Here is an 18423-nt window from a genome sequence, read left to right on the forward strand (position 1 = left end):
AGGAAGAATTCAGGCTTGATTTCATCTAGGACCCAATTATTTGTCTTTTTAGCAGTCCATGGTATTTGTAGAACTGTCATGTCCAGTAGGACATCAAGTTCAGAAAATCAAGCTTCAGTAATTAAAAGTAGACCTTTATTCAGCGACTATAGAGATATTATCCCAGAGATATTATTTGTCTGAACTAAACAGGAAGCATTAACATTGCCCATTCATGATGGGCACAGTTCTCATTTGTTATAATTGATAAGCACATTTGCCCCTCTCATTCTTATACTCAGTGGTGTCACTAGGATTGGCATCACCGAGTGTGGTAACTCATGGTATCAGCCCCCGTCTGACCTCTTCCTATACCACACCATACAGAATCCTTAGTAATATGTTTTGTATTAATCTTACTCATAAATTGTAATTCCCATATATCACTAAATGCAATGGCAACAGTTGGGACATAAGCAACTAGCAATATTAAAATTATACCTTTAAATTACAATATTGTATACACAGCCTAAATGTACTTACATGTACATAGTTTCGTGTGGCTAAAGCAAAAAATTGGTAAGATGTGATGTTTTTAAAGTAAATTTTAAAAGAATTTTAAAAACTAAAAAAATTAAATTATTTTAAAAATAATTTTAAAAAAACTCTAAGCTGCTGAGCTCCAGCATTTGAAAAGAATGCAGGCAAATGCCACGGCTTGTTTCTGCCAAAAGGCAGGTGTTTGGGAAGTAGTGGTGTCACCCCCTTTTAGGGTGTCATCTGGTGCGGCCCACAGCTCTCTAGAACACCCCCCTTATGATACCCATACCACCCTTTATTTGTTGTTACAGCTAGATTCTTTTCACAAGAATGACTTTCAGTATGGCCTGGTACACACTGGCCTAAAGTGGCATGCTGCCGCCAGTACAAGGGTTAGGGAGCACATGGCAACTGCACACTTCCTAGCCCTAGTATGTATGGGCGTCGTCATCATGGTGGCATCCTCTCCACATGGGCGCTGCCATGATGACGATGACAACCCAAAGCGTCTGCACATTGCTGCGTGTTGCTTACGTCACGAGTGCACCAATGGCGACACGAAACACAACACAAAACAAACCTGGAAGAACAGGGTTCTTTTTACTCCAGAGAGACGCTGCACAGTTTGGCTTAGGCCCGGTACGTACCTGTTAAAAAGGGCAGGCTGGTAGCAGCCCGATTCCCTCCAGAGGGACGCCGCAGCAGCCAGATCGCACAGCATCCCTCCAAAGTAAAAAGAACCTGGTTCTTCCGGGTTCTTTTTGTGGCATGTTGCATACGTCACGAGTGCAGATGCTGCACGGCATCAGCATCATCATGGTGGCGCCTCTTGACCTGACTACAGGTTATGTATCAGGACAATCAGATGTTGCAACATGCCTATTTCTTTAAGAGAGAGCCATAAGTTTCTCATGATCTACAGAATCAAAGGCTTTGCTATAATCTATGAAACACAGGCTGGTTTTCTGCTGAATTTTTTTGCAGTTCTTTGAAAATCTATAAAATAGATTTGTATTACTAAGTCTAATTTACTGGGAGCCAGAAGGTGCTCTGGGAGCCAGAAAGTGTTCTCTCCTCGCTATTAATGGCACCCCATTTCTTAGATTTTCCTTTCCTGATTAAAGCACTGTGCAAGTATCTGACTCAAAATGTCCCATCCTTGTCCACTTGCTCACTCACCACAAGTATTGCAATGTTTAAAGGTTCAGTTTCTTGTTCTACACTCTAGATCTAACTTCCTGATTTATGTTTCTTACATTCCATGTTCCTATCATATGTGTTGTGCTGCTTTGGATATACCTTTCACCTCTGAACATGTCAATAGCTGAATAATCTTTTACCTTGAGGCTAGTTGAACCATTAGCCACAGTGCTACTCACATTTGTCCTTTGCTGGACCCGCATAGCTCGTTGAGTGCCTTCCAAGCTGGAAGTTTCACCTGGCACTGTCTCTTGTTTCATTTTGGATTATCTCATCATAGGGTCTTCATGGTAAAACCATTCAAAAGGAGTTTACCTTGCTGCCTTTTGCACAGTACTACCAATGGTGCCACTCCCGTTGTCTCTGAGAGATCCGCCACCAGCTTCACTCACACTACTGCAGTTGCCCAGTAGCTGTTTGGCATATTTAGTCCGGCTCCTCCTTGGGAGATTCTACTAGCGGCACTGCTACTATCAGCATAGCCTCTTGCATCACAGGAGCACACAGTCCCACCACAATCCCCCCACCACAGAAAGGTTTCCACCATAAAAATATGCATTGAGTATCAAAGCAATTGTTCTCATAATTTTTTTTTAAAAAAAGGATCATTCTCATCCAAAGCACCAATGAAGTGTGCTCTCAAATCATGTTCCCTGATGTAACTGGTATTTATATTAAGCTGCAGCTACTTATCCATTTCAGTGAGATGAAAAGAAAAGAAACAGGTTGCCATATGTACACCTACCAGGGAGTAACACACAGTGTTCACTTCTGCATAGACACAGATATGGCACACTTCAGAAAAAGGTAAGCATGAAATAGATTGGCTGTTTCTAAAGACGCCGTGGTTGAGGTTACACTCAGTGTGACCAAGAGATGAACAGAGTATGTGGATTTTGGTCTGTGAAGGGCCCCAGTGCAGACTGGTTCTCTGGTCCTCCCTTGTTTGTTGCCTAGACTCTCTAGACTCATATCTTCCCTAAATAAATGTCAGAAGACAAAATCCCCCTGTAAAGGGTGGCAGGGGGTTCTAAACCAAAGGAAAGAAAGAAAGAAGGGAAATGTTACAAATATATAGAACTGATCTTTTTTGAAAAAGAAAGAAAGAAAGAAATCTTGTCCATCTCAAAGCCTCCTAATTTATTTCGTTAAGTTATTTTAAAGGTTTCTCTACTGCCTTTCAAAGTAAAGTTTCCCCAAAGCAACTTTTGCTGTGGGTATGTTTTCATGATCCACCAGGGAGTGAAATATGAGAACTCATAAGAGATTGTGTAAAGAAACACAACTGTGTAAACAAACCTCCCAGCCTGTGTGTCATTTACTTTGAGAATGCAACCATGCGTACAAAAGGAAGTGGGTGTAGCTCAGTGGCATGGCATCTGCTTTGTGTGCAGAACGTCCCATTTTCAATCACTGGCATCTTCAGGTAGGATAAGGAAAGTATCCTGCCTGAAATCGTACTAAACAGAGGTACTGCTGATTGCCTTCAACAATACTGGATTGGATGGATTGGTTGGCTTGTTAACTGTTTTTTCTGCAAAGCACCTTCATATCTAAGTGTGCTCCTAGATGAGACTTTTACTGTGCCATCACACTGACACTGATGGAAGTTTATAAAAAGGCCAGAGGACATAATCTTCCATTCTCACTCTTTCTGCATTTTTCCTTTGTTCTGTCTTTTGTTCTTACCAGTGAGAATCAGTTAATCTTATTATTATTATATTTATTTATATCCCGCCCTTTCCCTCAAACTGGAAATCAGAGCGGCTTACAAGATTTAAAACAGTACAATTAAAAACATTTAAAAATGTTACTTTAAAACAGAATTAAATTATTACACTATTAAAACAGATTGCATGTAAAAGAATAAAATATAGTTTAAAAGATAAAAGTGTTTAAAAATACATACTTAATTAATTAATTATTATATCAGTTGACATAGGAATTTATCACTCAGGGAAATCCTGTGCAAAAACAGGATTTAAAAGGTAGGAAAAAACCCTGCAAAAGTGGGTTGATTTTTACACATGTCGTTGTTAAACTAGTGTTAACCCAAAAGGAAAGTAAACAAAAGCTACTCCTCTTTACTTTTGGAATTTTTTACTTTCGGAGCTTTAAATTGGGGGGAAACCGCAAAAGCGGGTTGATTTTCACACAATGTTATTGTTAAACTAATGTTAACCCGAACAGAAAGCAGAGGGAAAGCAGGCTTTTGTCTACTTTCCCTCCACTTTCTGTTCCAGTTAACATTAGTTTAACAATGATGTTGTGTGAAAATCAACCTGCTTTTGTGGAGGGTTTTCCAATTTAAATCCCCATTTTTGCACAGGATTTCCCCTGTGTGATAAACTTAATAGTTATATCAGTTAACATAATTAAGTTCTAGATTCATTTTCCAACCTATATCCAAAGATCTGAGCGGCAAACACTAAAATCTTTTTTTTAGAAAAATAAAATGTTATAATCTAAATAAAATATATTAAAAGTAGTTAAGACCACGTCCATGTATAAACTGGATAAAATCATTAGACCACAAAGGTGTTAATAAAAATCAAAATGTAAAGCCAAATAAAATAGAATAGGTATAAAATTACTTTTACCTGTGATCAGCAGAAACCTTCTGTTTCGTAGCATGCTTTCACTTCTATCATCCCAGGCATGCACCAACTAATTATTTTACAGGTGAATGTATAGAAATCTATGAACATTTACACAGTCCCCCCCCCCCATATTTATGTATGATAGTGTGCATGCTTTTAGCTGTTGCTGAGTAATGTCTGTAGGATCCCATGATAATCCAGCACTGTACAGTGGGCCTTGTATCTGCTGGGGTTTGGCACCAGGACCCCCTGTGGATATCAACATCCGTTGATGCTCAAGTCCCATTATATACTATGGCACAGTAAAAGTATGTGCCTTATATAAAAGGGCAAAATCAAGGTTTGTTTGGGTTTTTTTGGTTGTGTGTGTGTGTGTGTTTGTGTGTGTGTAATATTTTCAAGATGTGGATGGTTGAATCTGTGGATAAGGAATCTGTGGATACGAAGGGAAAACTGTACTATATTAAGATTCCCAAGTGTCCCATTTTGTATGGGGTGTCCCATATTTGGAGGATGAAGTCTAATCTCCTATAAGGGCCATGTAGGATGCCTCAATATACTTCTTGAGTTGTCAAGAGCAGGCACCAGCCCTTCTCTCCAGGGACCTGAGCCTTTGGTATTCACCAAAATGTCCTTATCCTACTAATGCTACAGAGTTCACCAACTGAGATCCTGGTTGGCATGGTTCTGCTCTTCTTCTTCCTTTTCCTCTTCTTTGGCAAGTGAGACATAGCATCCCAGAATCATGCCTCATGTGCTACTTTCTCAGCCACCTGTACCGCCAAGAGCAGCAAGCGCAAGTTCCAGCTGTACTGGACAACAGAAACCCCCCCCCCCAAATCTGAGGCCATTTTGTTGCATGCCATGCCACATATTCTGGGGTAAGTCTGCTGGGGTGGGTCCATTAGCGTGGCTGCTGATTGCCACCCCAACAGACTGACAAGAGCATTTAGTGCACAGCAAAATGGCCTCTGAGATGTGTCCATTTCTTGCTAGCATAGCTAGCATCCATTCTTCCGGCTCTCGGCTTTTGAGTAGCACACAAGGAAGGCCTATATAAGACCTGCCTCAAGTCTTGCATGAAATTATCCTCTCATGCATTTGAAGCCAGGGTGATCCGATGCCATAACTGCAAAGAAGGACATGACACCACAAATGTGACATTCAATAAAAATGAAGGGCATTGCAAAATAAAAGCTAAAAACACACACAGCAATAGTAAATACAGTGCGTGCGCATCATACGTAGGCACCTTTTATGCAGCTTTCAGCTAGTGCAACAAAAACAAAATGGTGCGCACACCCATGGCGCACGCACCACGCCACACCGCATGCATGATCCCCATTATTGTCAATGGGACTCGAGCATACATGCTATTTGCTTTACATGGGGGGGAGGGTCCAGAATGGATCCCCACGTAAAGTAAGGGCGCACTGTACATTTCTATACCGCTTATCAGTGAACTAGCACTCCCTAAGCGGTTCACAATGTGTAAGCTAGTTGCCCCCAATAAGCTAGGAACTCATTTTACTGACCTACAAAAGGATGGAAAGCTGAGTGGACCTTGGAGACTTTCTCTAGGATCAAACTCAAAACTTTGTGGCTGCAGTACTGGCATTTAACCACTATGCTGCCAAGGCTCCTATAAATTCAGGCTTCTTAGTCATGCTCAAAATGGAGGACAATTTGGAATTCCTCTTGGACAGAAGGCTGAAATATATGATGTGTCCTGGAAAAGGAGGACAGGTTTTGAGGCAGGTTTTACATAGGCCTGCCTCTCATGTACTGGCCAATCTTTAGCTGGTTGGGCAACAGAAAGGGTCATTCCATATTGGTTTCAGAAAAACCCTATACTGCATACCCAGAAGTAAGTCCTGCTGAATTTATTCAAAATCAGTCCTGCGTAAATGGGTTTAGGATTATAGCATGTTTATGTTTTAAACCTATGAATATACAAAATAACTATGTCACAGATAGGTGTTCACTATTGAATAGATTTTACTGAGTTCATTTATCTGGTCCATCTCAAAAGATTTGACTGTGTTCCTGTTGTACTTACATTATCAAGACATTTGATACATAAACTTTTCATATGTAAGTTGAAGTCCAGGTGTTGTTGTTAAAGACACAATTATAATTAATACTAACATTTTAATTAAAGATCTTATCAGAAATGAACTCCTGCTGTTTCCTTTTTATTACTGGTTGCTGAAAACATGTGGATTGAATTGCTTGTCTTTGCCTTTGCAAACAAAGATTAAACCAACTGTTCACTTTAAAATATTGAATGAACATATAAATGAATCATTTCAGATGGGCAGAATATGGAAGTCAGTGTTTTGTTCCATTCCTTTTTTATATAATACTGTATAGTCATAATCTACAGCACTGCTGTTGCTGAATGGATACACCCCAAAGCATAAAATCCTCCAAGAGTCAGATTTCTGTCAAACTTGGGAACCTGCATGAGTGAGATGTTTTTCATTGTACTGTTCTCTTCAACAAAAATAAAGCTGCTCCTACATCCTAGAGTTAATGCATTGGTATAGAATCCACTTTTGACACTTTGAGACAGAAGCTTCCAGCTGTATAGGTTCAGATTCAGTTGTACTTATGTTGCCCCCAATTCAAATTAATGTAACTTCCTTTAAGATGACTAATTGAAATCCCTCTGATTTCACTGTGTCACTTATAAGTGTAACTTAAGTCCAGAGCAGATGGGCATGAAAAAGCGTTATATGAAGTCCTGCATTATCTGAAAATAGGTCGCACCACTGGTGGCACCGAAGGTGGCCTGAACACCCACAGACTGTCCGCATTGCATGGTGTCAAGCCAAGCTGTGTGATACATTTTTTTTTGCCACCTGTTTACCATGCATGCACACAATTGCACAAACACACCATCAGCAACTTCAGTTACTTCCCTCTTCCCACCCAGATGCCATTCCATTAGATACCCACCCATATGATTGGCCACACAGTCGCACGTGTGCATTAGTCTGCCCAGTGGCAAAGCACAATCATGGAGGTCCACCATACATGCCCCCTTCACATACCCCTTCACCTCATGCTCCTCTGTTGGACTGTCTGGTTTGAGTGCATTATTGACATTTGCCTCTTTGCTTTGCAGCAGCCTGGGCCATTTACATGCTGGTGGAAAGAGGTGCATTTTCCACCTTGAGTCTTAGAACTTTATCACATGGGACGGATCTCATGCAGAAACGGGATTTAAAAATCTAGAATAAATCTGCAAAAGCAGGTTGATTTTCAGACATGTTGGGGTTAATCAGCAATAATGCAACATTAACCCGAACGGAAAGTCGACAAAGCCCACTCCTTTTTATTTTCAGGACTTTCCATTCCGATTAATGTCATGTTCATGATCATTAAACCTTACGTTCTGTGAAAATTAACCTGCTTTTGCAAGTTTTGTCCACTTTCTGTTTGGGTTAATGCTGACATCATCTGAAAATCTACCTGCTTTTGTAGGTTTTTTAAAGTTTAAATTCAATTTCTGCACAGGATCCGTCCCATCATGTGATAAACTCCCTAGCTTTTTTTTGCTCTGTTTTTTAGCCCTGAAGTGAGACTTGGATTCACTTTCCCCTGCTTTCATTTCATGCATCATTCTAAATGTTCTGTTTTGCCCATCCATTTCAACCCTAAGTCTGGATCCAGCCCACTTTTCTCCATCTTTTCCAGATCTGGCAATCAACCTTTTAATTTTGGTACATGCACCCACTTTACAGACTTTTTAAAACTATACATTTGTATCTTTCTCCTTTTCTTCCTCTCCTTCTCTCTTAAATCTTTTGAAAGTTTCTATTGCATTCCTCATTTTCCTCTTCTTTTTTTAAAAAAACATTAACCTCATATCAAGAAAATGCTTGCTGTACTTGCAGTATGACATCACCTTAAGACTGATAGCTTGAAGAAAGTATGCATTGTACATAGGTGAGGCTGAAGAATTTAAGGACTGTTTCTTCATTGCTCTCTCCCTGGACTAAGGCGCTGATAAATATGACAAACTGAACAAAACATCTGTTGAACTGTTATGGATATCAACACTAGATCCTCTACTGAAGCAAGCAAGAACCTAAGATACTTACTTGCTATCTACACCCACTGGGACACTACGGTTGGCCCTCTGTATCCACGGATTCTGCATCCATGGATTCAACCATCCACAGCTTTAAAATATCCAACCACAAAAAACAAAACACAACAAAACCTTGATTTTTGCCAAATAGTGATGCCTTTATTGGACCAACCAAAATGCACAAAATGCACTCAGAACTTCTGGGCAGCAACTACTGAGGGTCCCTGGAGCTAGATTGGCCTCCACAGCCAGGAGGACCTTTACCATCTCAGCCCCGACCCTCTGGAACTCGCTGCCCGGAGAGCTCCGCTCGGCCACCTCCCTAACCCATTTCAAGAAGGAATTAAAAACCTTCTTGTTTAAGCGTGCATTCCCAGTTGCAGGATCCAGCTAGTCTCCCCCCTCCGACAGCAGTAGTTATGCTGGCCAGAATTGGTTTTAACTGTGATTTTAATTGTAATCTATTGTGTTGAATATTTGCACTGTATTGTATTGTCTTTGATAGATGCTGTTCACCGCCCTGATTGAAAGAAGGGCGGTATACAAATAAAATTTTTATTTATTATTATTATATACAAGTTGCAAGCTTTCTAAATAGCAACATGTGTATTTTAGTAGGTCCAATAAAGGTACCACTGTTTTGTGGATTTTTGATGTTATTGGATTTGTTATATGGCCAGTACAGCTACATGGATGTTTTCTTGATTTTTGCCATTTTATATAAGGGTTATCATTTTTACTATCCCATTCTATTCTTACACTAAGCCGACATCTTCTGAATTTTGGTGTGTATGCCCCAAACGGATGCTGTACTCTGGGCAGCCATGATTCCCGAGGCGTAAGAACACGTCTGCACTACTCCATATGCACACCAAACAGAATAGTTTGGGAGACACTTTAACACTTCTGAAGTCAGGAAGACAGGCAATTGAGGCAGGATGTTTTGCCGGACAAGCTAGATAAGGCTGATTTTCAACTCCATTTTTCACCCTGACATTGCCAGACCAAGCCATACTTTATAATGCAGATTTGATTTCCTTTGATGTAGGACAAACACCTTTGCATTCAGGCTAGTTTGTGCTTATAAAAGATCCCCAAGATTCTTCATCAGTGGGCTAATTGGAAGGCATGGAGATACTCTGTCACTGTGAACTCTGACCGGCCCCAGTACATTCATGCTCCCTTTGCTCACCTGAACGGTCATATCCAATGCTGCCTCCCTCACAAGTGGATCCAGAGTCAAGCCTTGTCTTGTATAAGTATCGCCATTAGTTCAGCCTCAAGCTATTCCAAGCTAACCCCTAATTTCCTTAGCCTTGGTATGAAAGAGTGAGTGAATGTGGACTGTTGTGTGACTTTCCCCTTTAATAAAAGAAACAACTCATTCAGAGAATTCTGCCTCTGCAATATTCCTTTGATCTCTTTTCTCTCAGTATACATAAAGGAAATGGTCTCAAGGATTCTTGTAGCCAACCCAATAGATTGAGCTAAATCAAATTTCCCTAGAAAGACTTTTGACTACAGTATATAATAACATCCACAGATTTTGGTGTCCACAGGGAGTCCTGGAACCAAACCCCAGCATAAATATCCCCCCACTATCTCCACTGTATAAACATACCCCCACTATCTCCCTTAATAATAATAATCAACAACAGCAACACTGTTATGTTTCTTATCAGCTTTTCTAGTTGTAAGAAAAGGAATGGCATCCACTTCCTTTCATTTCTTTGTCTTCTTCTCAGTGTGCATTAATTATAAAACTGTTGCCACAACAATAGCTACGGGTATAGCAGATTATATGTTTCTGTGAGTTAAACACTGACACAAAACACAGATGTCCCTTTGAATCCTTTGATATCTTGGTATTTTCCACTCTCAGATATTTGCAAACTAGTCTAATGCATGCAAATTTCATTCACATTCCTGACAAATTGCCTTCCATTTATGTGCTGGAGGGAAGTAAGAGGACAGCCATTGTGTTCATGATCTAATGCTAGAAGTGCTCTTGACTACTGAATTCAGGCCCTATATAGCTGAGGTCACAGGGTTTTATGCAGTTCTCTGGCAGGACACAGTTTTGATGCAGGACTTCTCCCAGAAAAGGGAAGAAAGGGAGTCTTGGAAAGACTGGCTGTATTGAAGGTGATAATTTCACACAGCTAACTCATTTGCAACTATGGCCCCGTTCACACTATGAAAATAATCTAGAATGGATCATTGTTGTTCACACATGTCCTGAATGCACTCAATGCATGAGGGGGGCTGGCAAAAAAACCACTTAACCTGGAATATTTGATACCAATACTGTTCCCCCCCCCCCCCGATCTTCATCAATCCACATCTTCAGCAGTGTGAATAAGCTTCTAAATCAATTTGGATTGCTCTGTATCATTCAAAGGAAGAGAGGAGGTTCCATTGTATCCCAAAATGATGGCACATGTGAATAATACAGGGGTTACAATGAATCTAAGAGATTCATGGACCCAAACCAAAATGGGAACAACAAACCTGATATGCATCGGCGTGGCGATCCATATCTCCTTGGGACAAAAAATGAGTGACTTTGGCAAGTCACACTCTCTCAGCCTTAGCGGAAGGCAATGGCCAACCTCCTCTGAACAAACTTTGCCAAGAAAACCCCATGATAGGTTCGCCTCAAAGTCGCCATAAGTAGAAAAGGACCCCAACAAGGCACACAACAACAAGGACAACAACAACAACACTGTTGTACCCTTTGCACAGCTTCCTAGCTTCCTTGCTTCCCTCCTTCCCTCCCTCCCTCCAGAGTGAAAGGGCTGCAAAGCTTCCGACCGCCAGGGGGCGCGCGCGGGCAAGCTAGCTGAGCCGCTGTGCGGGAACAAAGCGTTCAGGCAGCAGCAGCAGCAGCAGCAGCAGCAGCAGCAGCAGCAGCAGCAGCAGCAGCTCTAGCTCTCTTCCGCCAGCGCTGCAGGAAAGCAGGTGGGGGGGCTTTGGGGTCTTCCAGAGGGCGGGGTCAAGGGGCGCTTCCAGGGCCATGATAGGGTCACTTTGAACCCCCCCAGCGCCCCCTTTCCTGAGGTAATTGGGGGCAGCAGGGGGAACCAGACCTGTCCTCCTTTTCCAGGACGTGTCCTCCATTTCAAGCCTTCCTAGGGGGCCTTCCAAAACGCCCTCCATTTTGAGCCTCACCAAGAAGCATGGATTTACATTTACAGGAGTGTTTCTAGCTTGTATTTTCTGTCCAGGAGGGATTCCAACATGTCCTCTATTCCAAGCATGACTAAGAAGCATGGATTTACATTTCTATAGGAGTGTTTTTAGCTTTTATTTTCTGTCCAGGAAGAATCCCAAAATGTCCTCCATTCTGAACTTGACTAAAAAACATGGATTTACATTTATAGGAGTGTTTCTAGCTTGTATTTTCTGTCCAGGAGGGATTCCAAAATGTCCTCCATTTCAAGCATCACCAAGAAGCATGAATTTCTATTTCTGTGAGTGCTTTTAGCTTTCAATTTTCTGCCCAGGAGGAATTTTATTTTGTAATGGCTCACGTTTTTCTTTAGGGTCCTATATTTTATGGTGCCTTGCCTTCCTTCCTTCCTTCCTTCCTTCCTTCCTTCCTTCCTTCCTTCCTTCCTTCCATAGGTCATCACAGAATGGAAGACCTTCAATAAAAAAAGAGGAGGACATGATGAAAATAAAGTCTGAAAACACTCTCCTATCTATCTATCTATCTATCTATCTATTCATGCCTTTTAGTCATGCTCAAAATGGAGGACATTTAGGAATTCCCTTTTGGATAGAAAATAAAAGCTAGAAATACTCCTAGCAACGTAAATACATCCTTCTTAGCCCTGCTCAAAATGGAGGACGTTTTGGGATTCCTCCTGGATGGAAAATAAAAGAAAAAAACACTAATGGAAATAATAATTTCATCCTTGTTAGTCCTGCTCGAAATGGAGGACGTTTTGGGATTCCTCCTGGACAGAAGGCTGAAATGTAGGACACGTCATAGAAAAGGAGGGTGTCTGGGCCGCCTGATCTGGATGTCCACCATCCACATACAAAATGTAAACAGGAATAAACAAAAGGCAGCGCGCGAGTCCCATGCTCCTTTCACATCAGTGTAGTTTGCCATGCAACCAGTTTCATGGCTCCTCATGAAAGTAGTCCTGGGGGCAATCCCTCTGCTGCATAGGCCACACACACATAACACACATGGATCCCTTATCTTCATTTGGACTAGCCCCCCTGGATTCAATCCCTGGCATTACTAGATAGGTGGTTGTGTGATGGCTCATTGGGAGCCACAGTCAGGCAGTTTAAGAACAGGGTGACCAGACATCCTCCTTTCCCATGACACATCCTCCATTTCAACCTTCTGTCCAAGAGGAATGTCGAAATGTCCTCCATTTTGAGCATGACTAAGAAGCATGAATTTACATTTATATTAGTGGTTTTCACTTTTATTTTGTAATGTCCTACATTCTCCTTGAATATCCTGCATTTTGCTGTGCCTTGTCCTCCTTTGCAATACAGCTGAGCAAGATGGACTTAAAGTCTGCCATAGGAGAAGGCAGCTTCCTATGTTCCTTCTGTCAGCTGAACTCTAGAGGACAGGAGGATTTCCCTTGTAGCTGGTCAGAAGGCCTGTATACTTTCTGTGTGCACAGATCTCTTTTCCAGCAGAAACCTTAATTATTATCTTGCTTTATCCAAACGTTTTGCACTGCAGGAAGATGCCTCCAGCACGTCAGAGTCCAGATTTACAACAGGAAGCACCCAAAGAGAAAGATTATCGAGTTCCAGGACTCCGAGGTGCCAGAACTACCACACTGTTCAGAGCTGTGAACCCGGAGCTTTTCATTAAACCTGTAAGAGAATAGCAGGGACTTATGCATTCCAAAGTCTGTTTTATATTTTATATGGCCTATCCACGGATTCAGCCATCCACAGCTTGAAAATATTCTCCCCCACCCCCCCCCCCAAAAAAATCTGAAATGCAAATGATTTTGCCATTTTCTATATGGGACACCATTGTATTTAAGGGGACTTGAACTTCCATGGATTTTGTATGTAGAGAAATCTTGTAGCACCTTTGAGACTAAATGAAAGAAATAAGTTGGCAGCATGAATTTTCATAGATTCTGCCAACTTCTTTCTGTCAGTTAGTCTCAAAGGTGCTACAAGATTTCTCTGTATACTGATTCTGTAGACTAACACCGGTATATCTTTGAATTCACGGGTTTTGCTATCCAAGAGGGAGTCCTAGAAACAAATCCCAGAGATACCAAGGGGCCACTGTACCTTTAATTGTAGCTTTCTTTTGCTTTTTGAATTTTATTCACAAGTTACACATGTTTTGTAAGGGAAAAAATAAAACTGTTTCCTAATCAAAATAGCCCAGTATCCAGATATTTTAGTCATAGTAGGCCAAATATAAATTTAATATGTCATGGAATAGAGAAATTGTCATGATGCATGCACACTCATGATCAAGAGCTATAACCTACTGACTACAGTTAAGCATTTTATAAAAAAATATGTAGACTGTTGATTTAGGTCAGTTGAAATATATGGGCTTGGCTTGCATACATCAGCTGAGTTGTAGTTGAACTGTAACTTAACTAGTAATGAGTAGATAATTCATTACTGTTATTTATGTAGCACCATAAGAGTCGTCATAAAAGTCATAAAGGAAAATGACTTCATATGTTTATTAGATTATATACCTACTCTATTTCATGGAGTAAGAGCTGATTACAGCAGTGTTTACCAAACACAAGCAACCAGCACGCAGTAATTAAGGTGGATGGTGGATTAAAAAGGCCAAAATCATAGTTTTTTGTGGGTTTTTCAGGCTATGTGGCCATGTTCTAGAAGAGTACACATAGCCCAAAAAACCCACAAAAAACTATGGGTGCCGGCCATGAAAGCCTTTGACTTCACAGGCCAAAATCAATTCAAAAATCTATTTTAAATAGTTAACTTTACTACAGTTTACAACTCTTCCATCCAATCAGTAAACTAGTCAGTCATTGTTTTAGGATGCATATCAACATAAATATAAAATATATGTACTGCTGCATCAGGCCTGGTTAGTACTTGAATGGGAGACTGCCAATAAATACTGTGCTATAGGCTATATTTCAGAGGAAGGAAATATTTCCTGTTAATTAGGTCAGCAGTTAATTTTAAAGAGATTCAGTAATTTACACTGCAATCTAAAGTATGTCTGCTTAGAAGGAGATCCCACAGATTTCATTGGAAAACATGTATAAGATTTCAGACGTTTCCTCACTGAAACAAAGATGGATAAAATAAAATAAAAGAGCAGCTTAATATATAGTATAAAATAATTTCCTTAATATATTAGTTTATATGACATGAACTAAGTAAAAGACATTGGGATTTAAAAATGCATAATGTATTTTTTGAAAAATCTTCACAGAACAAAACAGTAATGGCCTTTGGGCTTGTAACCATTACTCTCTGTGTGGCTTATATTGGATATCTGCATGCACAACAAGAGAATAAAAAAGATCTCTATGAAGCTGTTGACAGTGAAGGAAACAGACAGATGAAGCGGAAGACTTCTAAATGGGATTAAAGAAGCATATTGTCTGTATGTATCAATATGGAGGCAAAAATTGAGGATATATAGTATTCTGAACTTCTTCATAGTGGCTTCCTGATTGTCAACCCTGCGTGTCATGAATTTTGACTGTCCCTTGTTGCTGTTTTTGAAATTCTGGCAACACTAATTCCACACGAGTGGGATTTGGGGCCTCCTCATTCTTGCTGCATCCAGTAGGAATTTTAATAATCACAGACTGGAAAGTGTACCTGTGCACTTCTAATATTGAGAGCCTAGAAGAAAAGCATTGCCTGTACAGGCATACTTCAGAGAGAGAAGGGGAGAACAGACAAGCTTGCCTCACCAGCTCGCCAGTATGTCAAAAAACAGACAAATATAAGTTTGGACACCAAAATGGAAACCAAAAGAAAATTTAAGGCTGGAGAAATAAAAATAATAATCCCTGGATACATTTTTGGAAGAAGCCTTCAAGTGGCCTTTAGATTATTCAAGATGCTTTTGTTTATTTACATAATAAAATAAAAACTTTGCTGAAGCATGTTGAAGTATTCTTCTTTTTTTGTGATATAGGAACCTATCCCTGTTCTTTCCATTTTTTTCTACATCTGGTACCAAATGGAGAGGACTCACTCAAGACATTGCACCAGAATTTCAACAACTTCTACCCTTCCATCAGTTTCAGACTGAAACTATTAACAAAACAAGTTCATTTTTTAGAAACCACTATGCAGCCATACAACAGACATCTAAGCACCATACTATATTGCAAAACAAATGACTGCTGTGCATACTTACATGCTTCCAGTTTCCACCCTGAAACAAATCCATAATTTACAGTCAAGCCCTCTGATACAGTTCACCCACAAAACAGGGATGCCAAACTTAAGGAATTACATCAAACATTCTGCAAGCTACAGTACCCACCATATAATGTAAAAAAGAAAAACCAACAAGACATGACTTGTACCCAGAATAATCTATTGCAGAACACTAAAGAAAAGAAATGGTAGAACTCCATTTATGGTCACATACAGCTCCCAACTGAGACCCCTCAGACATATCAATGAACTGCAACCTGTTCTAGACGATAACGCTGCCCTATCAAGGGCTCTTGGTATCAGGCTTTAACTTGCCTACAGATGTCCTCCCAATACCTACAGAAGGACATACAACATGAATGGGGAGATGAGTTCAAGATCTTGCCACAAAGCCAGATGCCAGCTCTGGCCACATGTCTACTTAGGAGATGTCATCACAGGACTTAATCACATCACCCACAATATTGAGGTATTTTCACTTCCTCATCCTCTAGCATGATATATGCCATCCTCTGTCAACAATGCCCTTCAACACTCTACTTTGGGCAAACAGACCAGTGTCTGTGCCATAGGATAAATTGACATAAATCAGACATTAGGGAATACATAAAACCCAGTTGCAGAACTCATCAATCTTCCTGGGTATTTCTTCTCAGACGTCAGAACAGCAGTTCTTCAACAAAAAACTATAAAGGAAGATTGGAAAGAGAAACAGCAAAAACACATTCTAGTCCATGTACTATGAGTTGAACAGATAAAGGTTTCCTGGCTCACTATACATAGCACTAGTTATCACCCCAGCCTCATGAGGGCTGTCTTGGCCAGTTTATCTCATCTTTCTGATTCCCAGCCAGCATCACACTACATTCCAGTAACCACCCACCTTTCATATGGTTATCCACTCACCTTGGCTTTAGGCAACATGTTTCCTCCTGCTTTTGGACTTGTCACCACATCACCAAACCCACAAATGTTGCATTTCTATTTCTATTCACACATGCAACCAGCTTATTCATAGCTATAAAGGTCTGTCCCATGATACTTCACACCATATATTTGATGAAGTAGATTTAAGACTACAAAAGATGCTACCAGTTTCTTTCAGTTAGACTCAAAGATATTGCATGATCCCTTTGGCTACTGATCCAGACTAACAGGACTATGTCTTTGAAGTCTGGTACCAAATGTAATGCCCAGGAGCTTATCTACTTCATTAACTGAGGTATACATGGAATGTGTTACTCTGAGGGATAACAATGCTCATTTTTCAAATAATACAATGATTGGTCATTTTTTCTGAGTGAAAAAAGCATCATTTACTTGTTCATTTTTACAGGAAAGTAAAATATTTTCTTTTTGAATGGCATTTTGTTGGGATTCCATCCCCCAAAATTCTAGTCATTTTCTTATTTAAAGATTTTTAAAGACGAACTACACTACAGTGCAACAGAAAAGTAATAAACAGTGAAAAAACTTATGCCTTTCATTTTTAAATTAATTTTTTTTTCAATATTAGCCCTCATAGGTACTTAGATGGGGCACTGCCAATGAATGCCATGTGCTGTAGACTATATTTCAGAGGAAAACATGGACAAAACCAACTTGAGCATTCCTTGCCTGAGAAAATCCTATGAAATTCATGAGATTGCCATAAGTCAACAGGTGACATGAAGGCACACACACATACAGCAATTATGAGCTGGGATGGTAATAGGAAGTGGCATAATGATCGCTTTGATCAAAAATTGGAAAAGTGTGATATAAATAAACTTATTATTATTATTAACTTTGCAAACTCTTCTAATATTAGTAATAGGTCAAAAACAACAAACAGGAAGCAGGTTGCAGTCTTTTTTATTTTTAAATACTTGCCTATGACAAATAAAATTAGGATCAAGAGACAAAACATTTTGCACATTTTATGAATTGGGATAACTGATTTTTTTCCTTTTTGTTTTTCATTGAATCAGGTGCTGCAGGTAATAATAATAATAATAATAATAATAATAATAAATTTTATTTCTACCCCGCCCTTCCATAAATATGATCAAGGCGGCTTACAAAATTTAAAACATTACAATACAAGATAAAAATTGATATTAATTTAAAAAGAATGTTGTCTTCCAGGTGAGGCCTGTTGTTGCTGGCCTGCCTCTCTCCCCCTAAAGATGGTGGTCAGGAGGAGGGCTCTTTGTCTTCAGGCCAGGCACGTGTGTGTGTGTGTGTGTGTGTGTGTGTGTAAGTGCATCCTAGCTATAAAAAAAAGTGTTGGACCAGTAATTTTGGTGGGCTTTTACCAAATGGGGAACCATTGTAACTTTCCCTCATAATTAATTACACTGTTCTGGCCATAAATGATTTTTTTTTAATTTGGTCAGGGACAAACAGCACAGCAAAAAATGTGTCAAAATCTGGATTCAAAAATCTGGAACATACATTGGCAGAAAAGTGTCATATAGCTATTTCTTAAAGAGGAAATGCAATTTAAACAATGTTGCAAGTTTGATCAAGAACCATGGCATTTTCATTTAAATAAAAACTAATACATTTGAGATACTCAGCCAATGCTTGAATCCGTCAGTAACCCAACAGAAACTACTTTGGAAA

General features: G+C 39.9%; 1 protein-coding gene across 1 annotated transcript; it reads left to right on the plus strand.

The window, feature by feature from the left end:
* The first annotated feature begins 11286 nt into the window (after positions 1–11286).
* LOC121917473 (small integral membrane protein 8-like) lies at positions 11287–15533 on the plus strand. The gene is made up of 3 exons (XM_042443475.1): positions 11287–11379; positions 13136–13274; positions 14852–15533. Exons 2-3 carry the CDS (start codon positions 13140–13142, stop codon positions 15008–15010), a joined length of 294 nt encoding a protein of 97 aa, XP_042299409.1. The 5' UTR covers positions 11287–11379; positions 13136–13139; the 3' UTR covers positions 15011–15533.
* The last annotated feature ends 2890 nt before the right edge of the window (positions 15534–18423 follow it).

Source organism: Sceloporus undulatus, unplaced genomic scaffold (assembly GCF_019175285.1).
Source record: "Sceloporus undulatus isolate JIND9_A2432 ecotype Alabama unplaced genomic scaffold, SceUnd_v1.1 scaffold_19, whole genome shotgun sequence".
NCBI lineage: Eukaryota > Metazoa > Chordata > Lepidosauria > Squamata > Phrynosomatidae > Sceloporus > Sceloporus undulatus.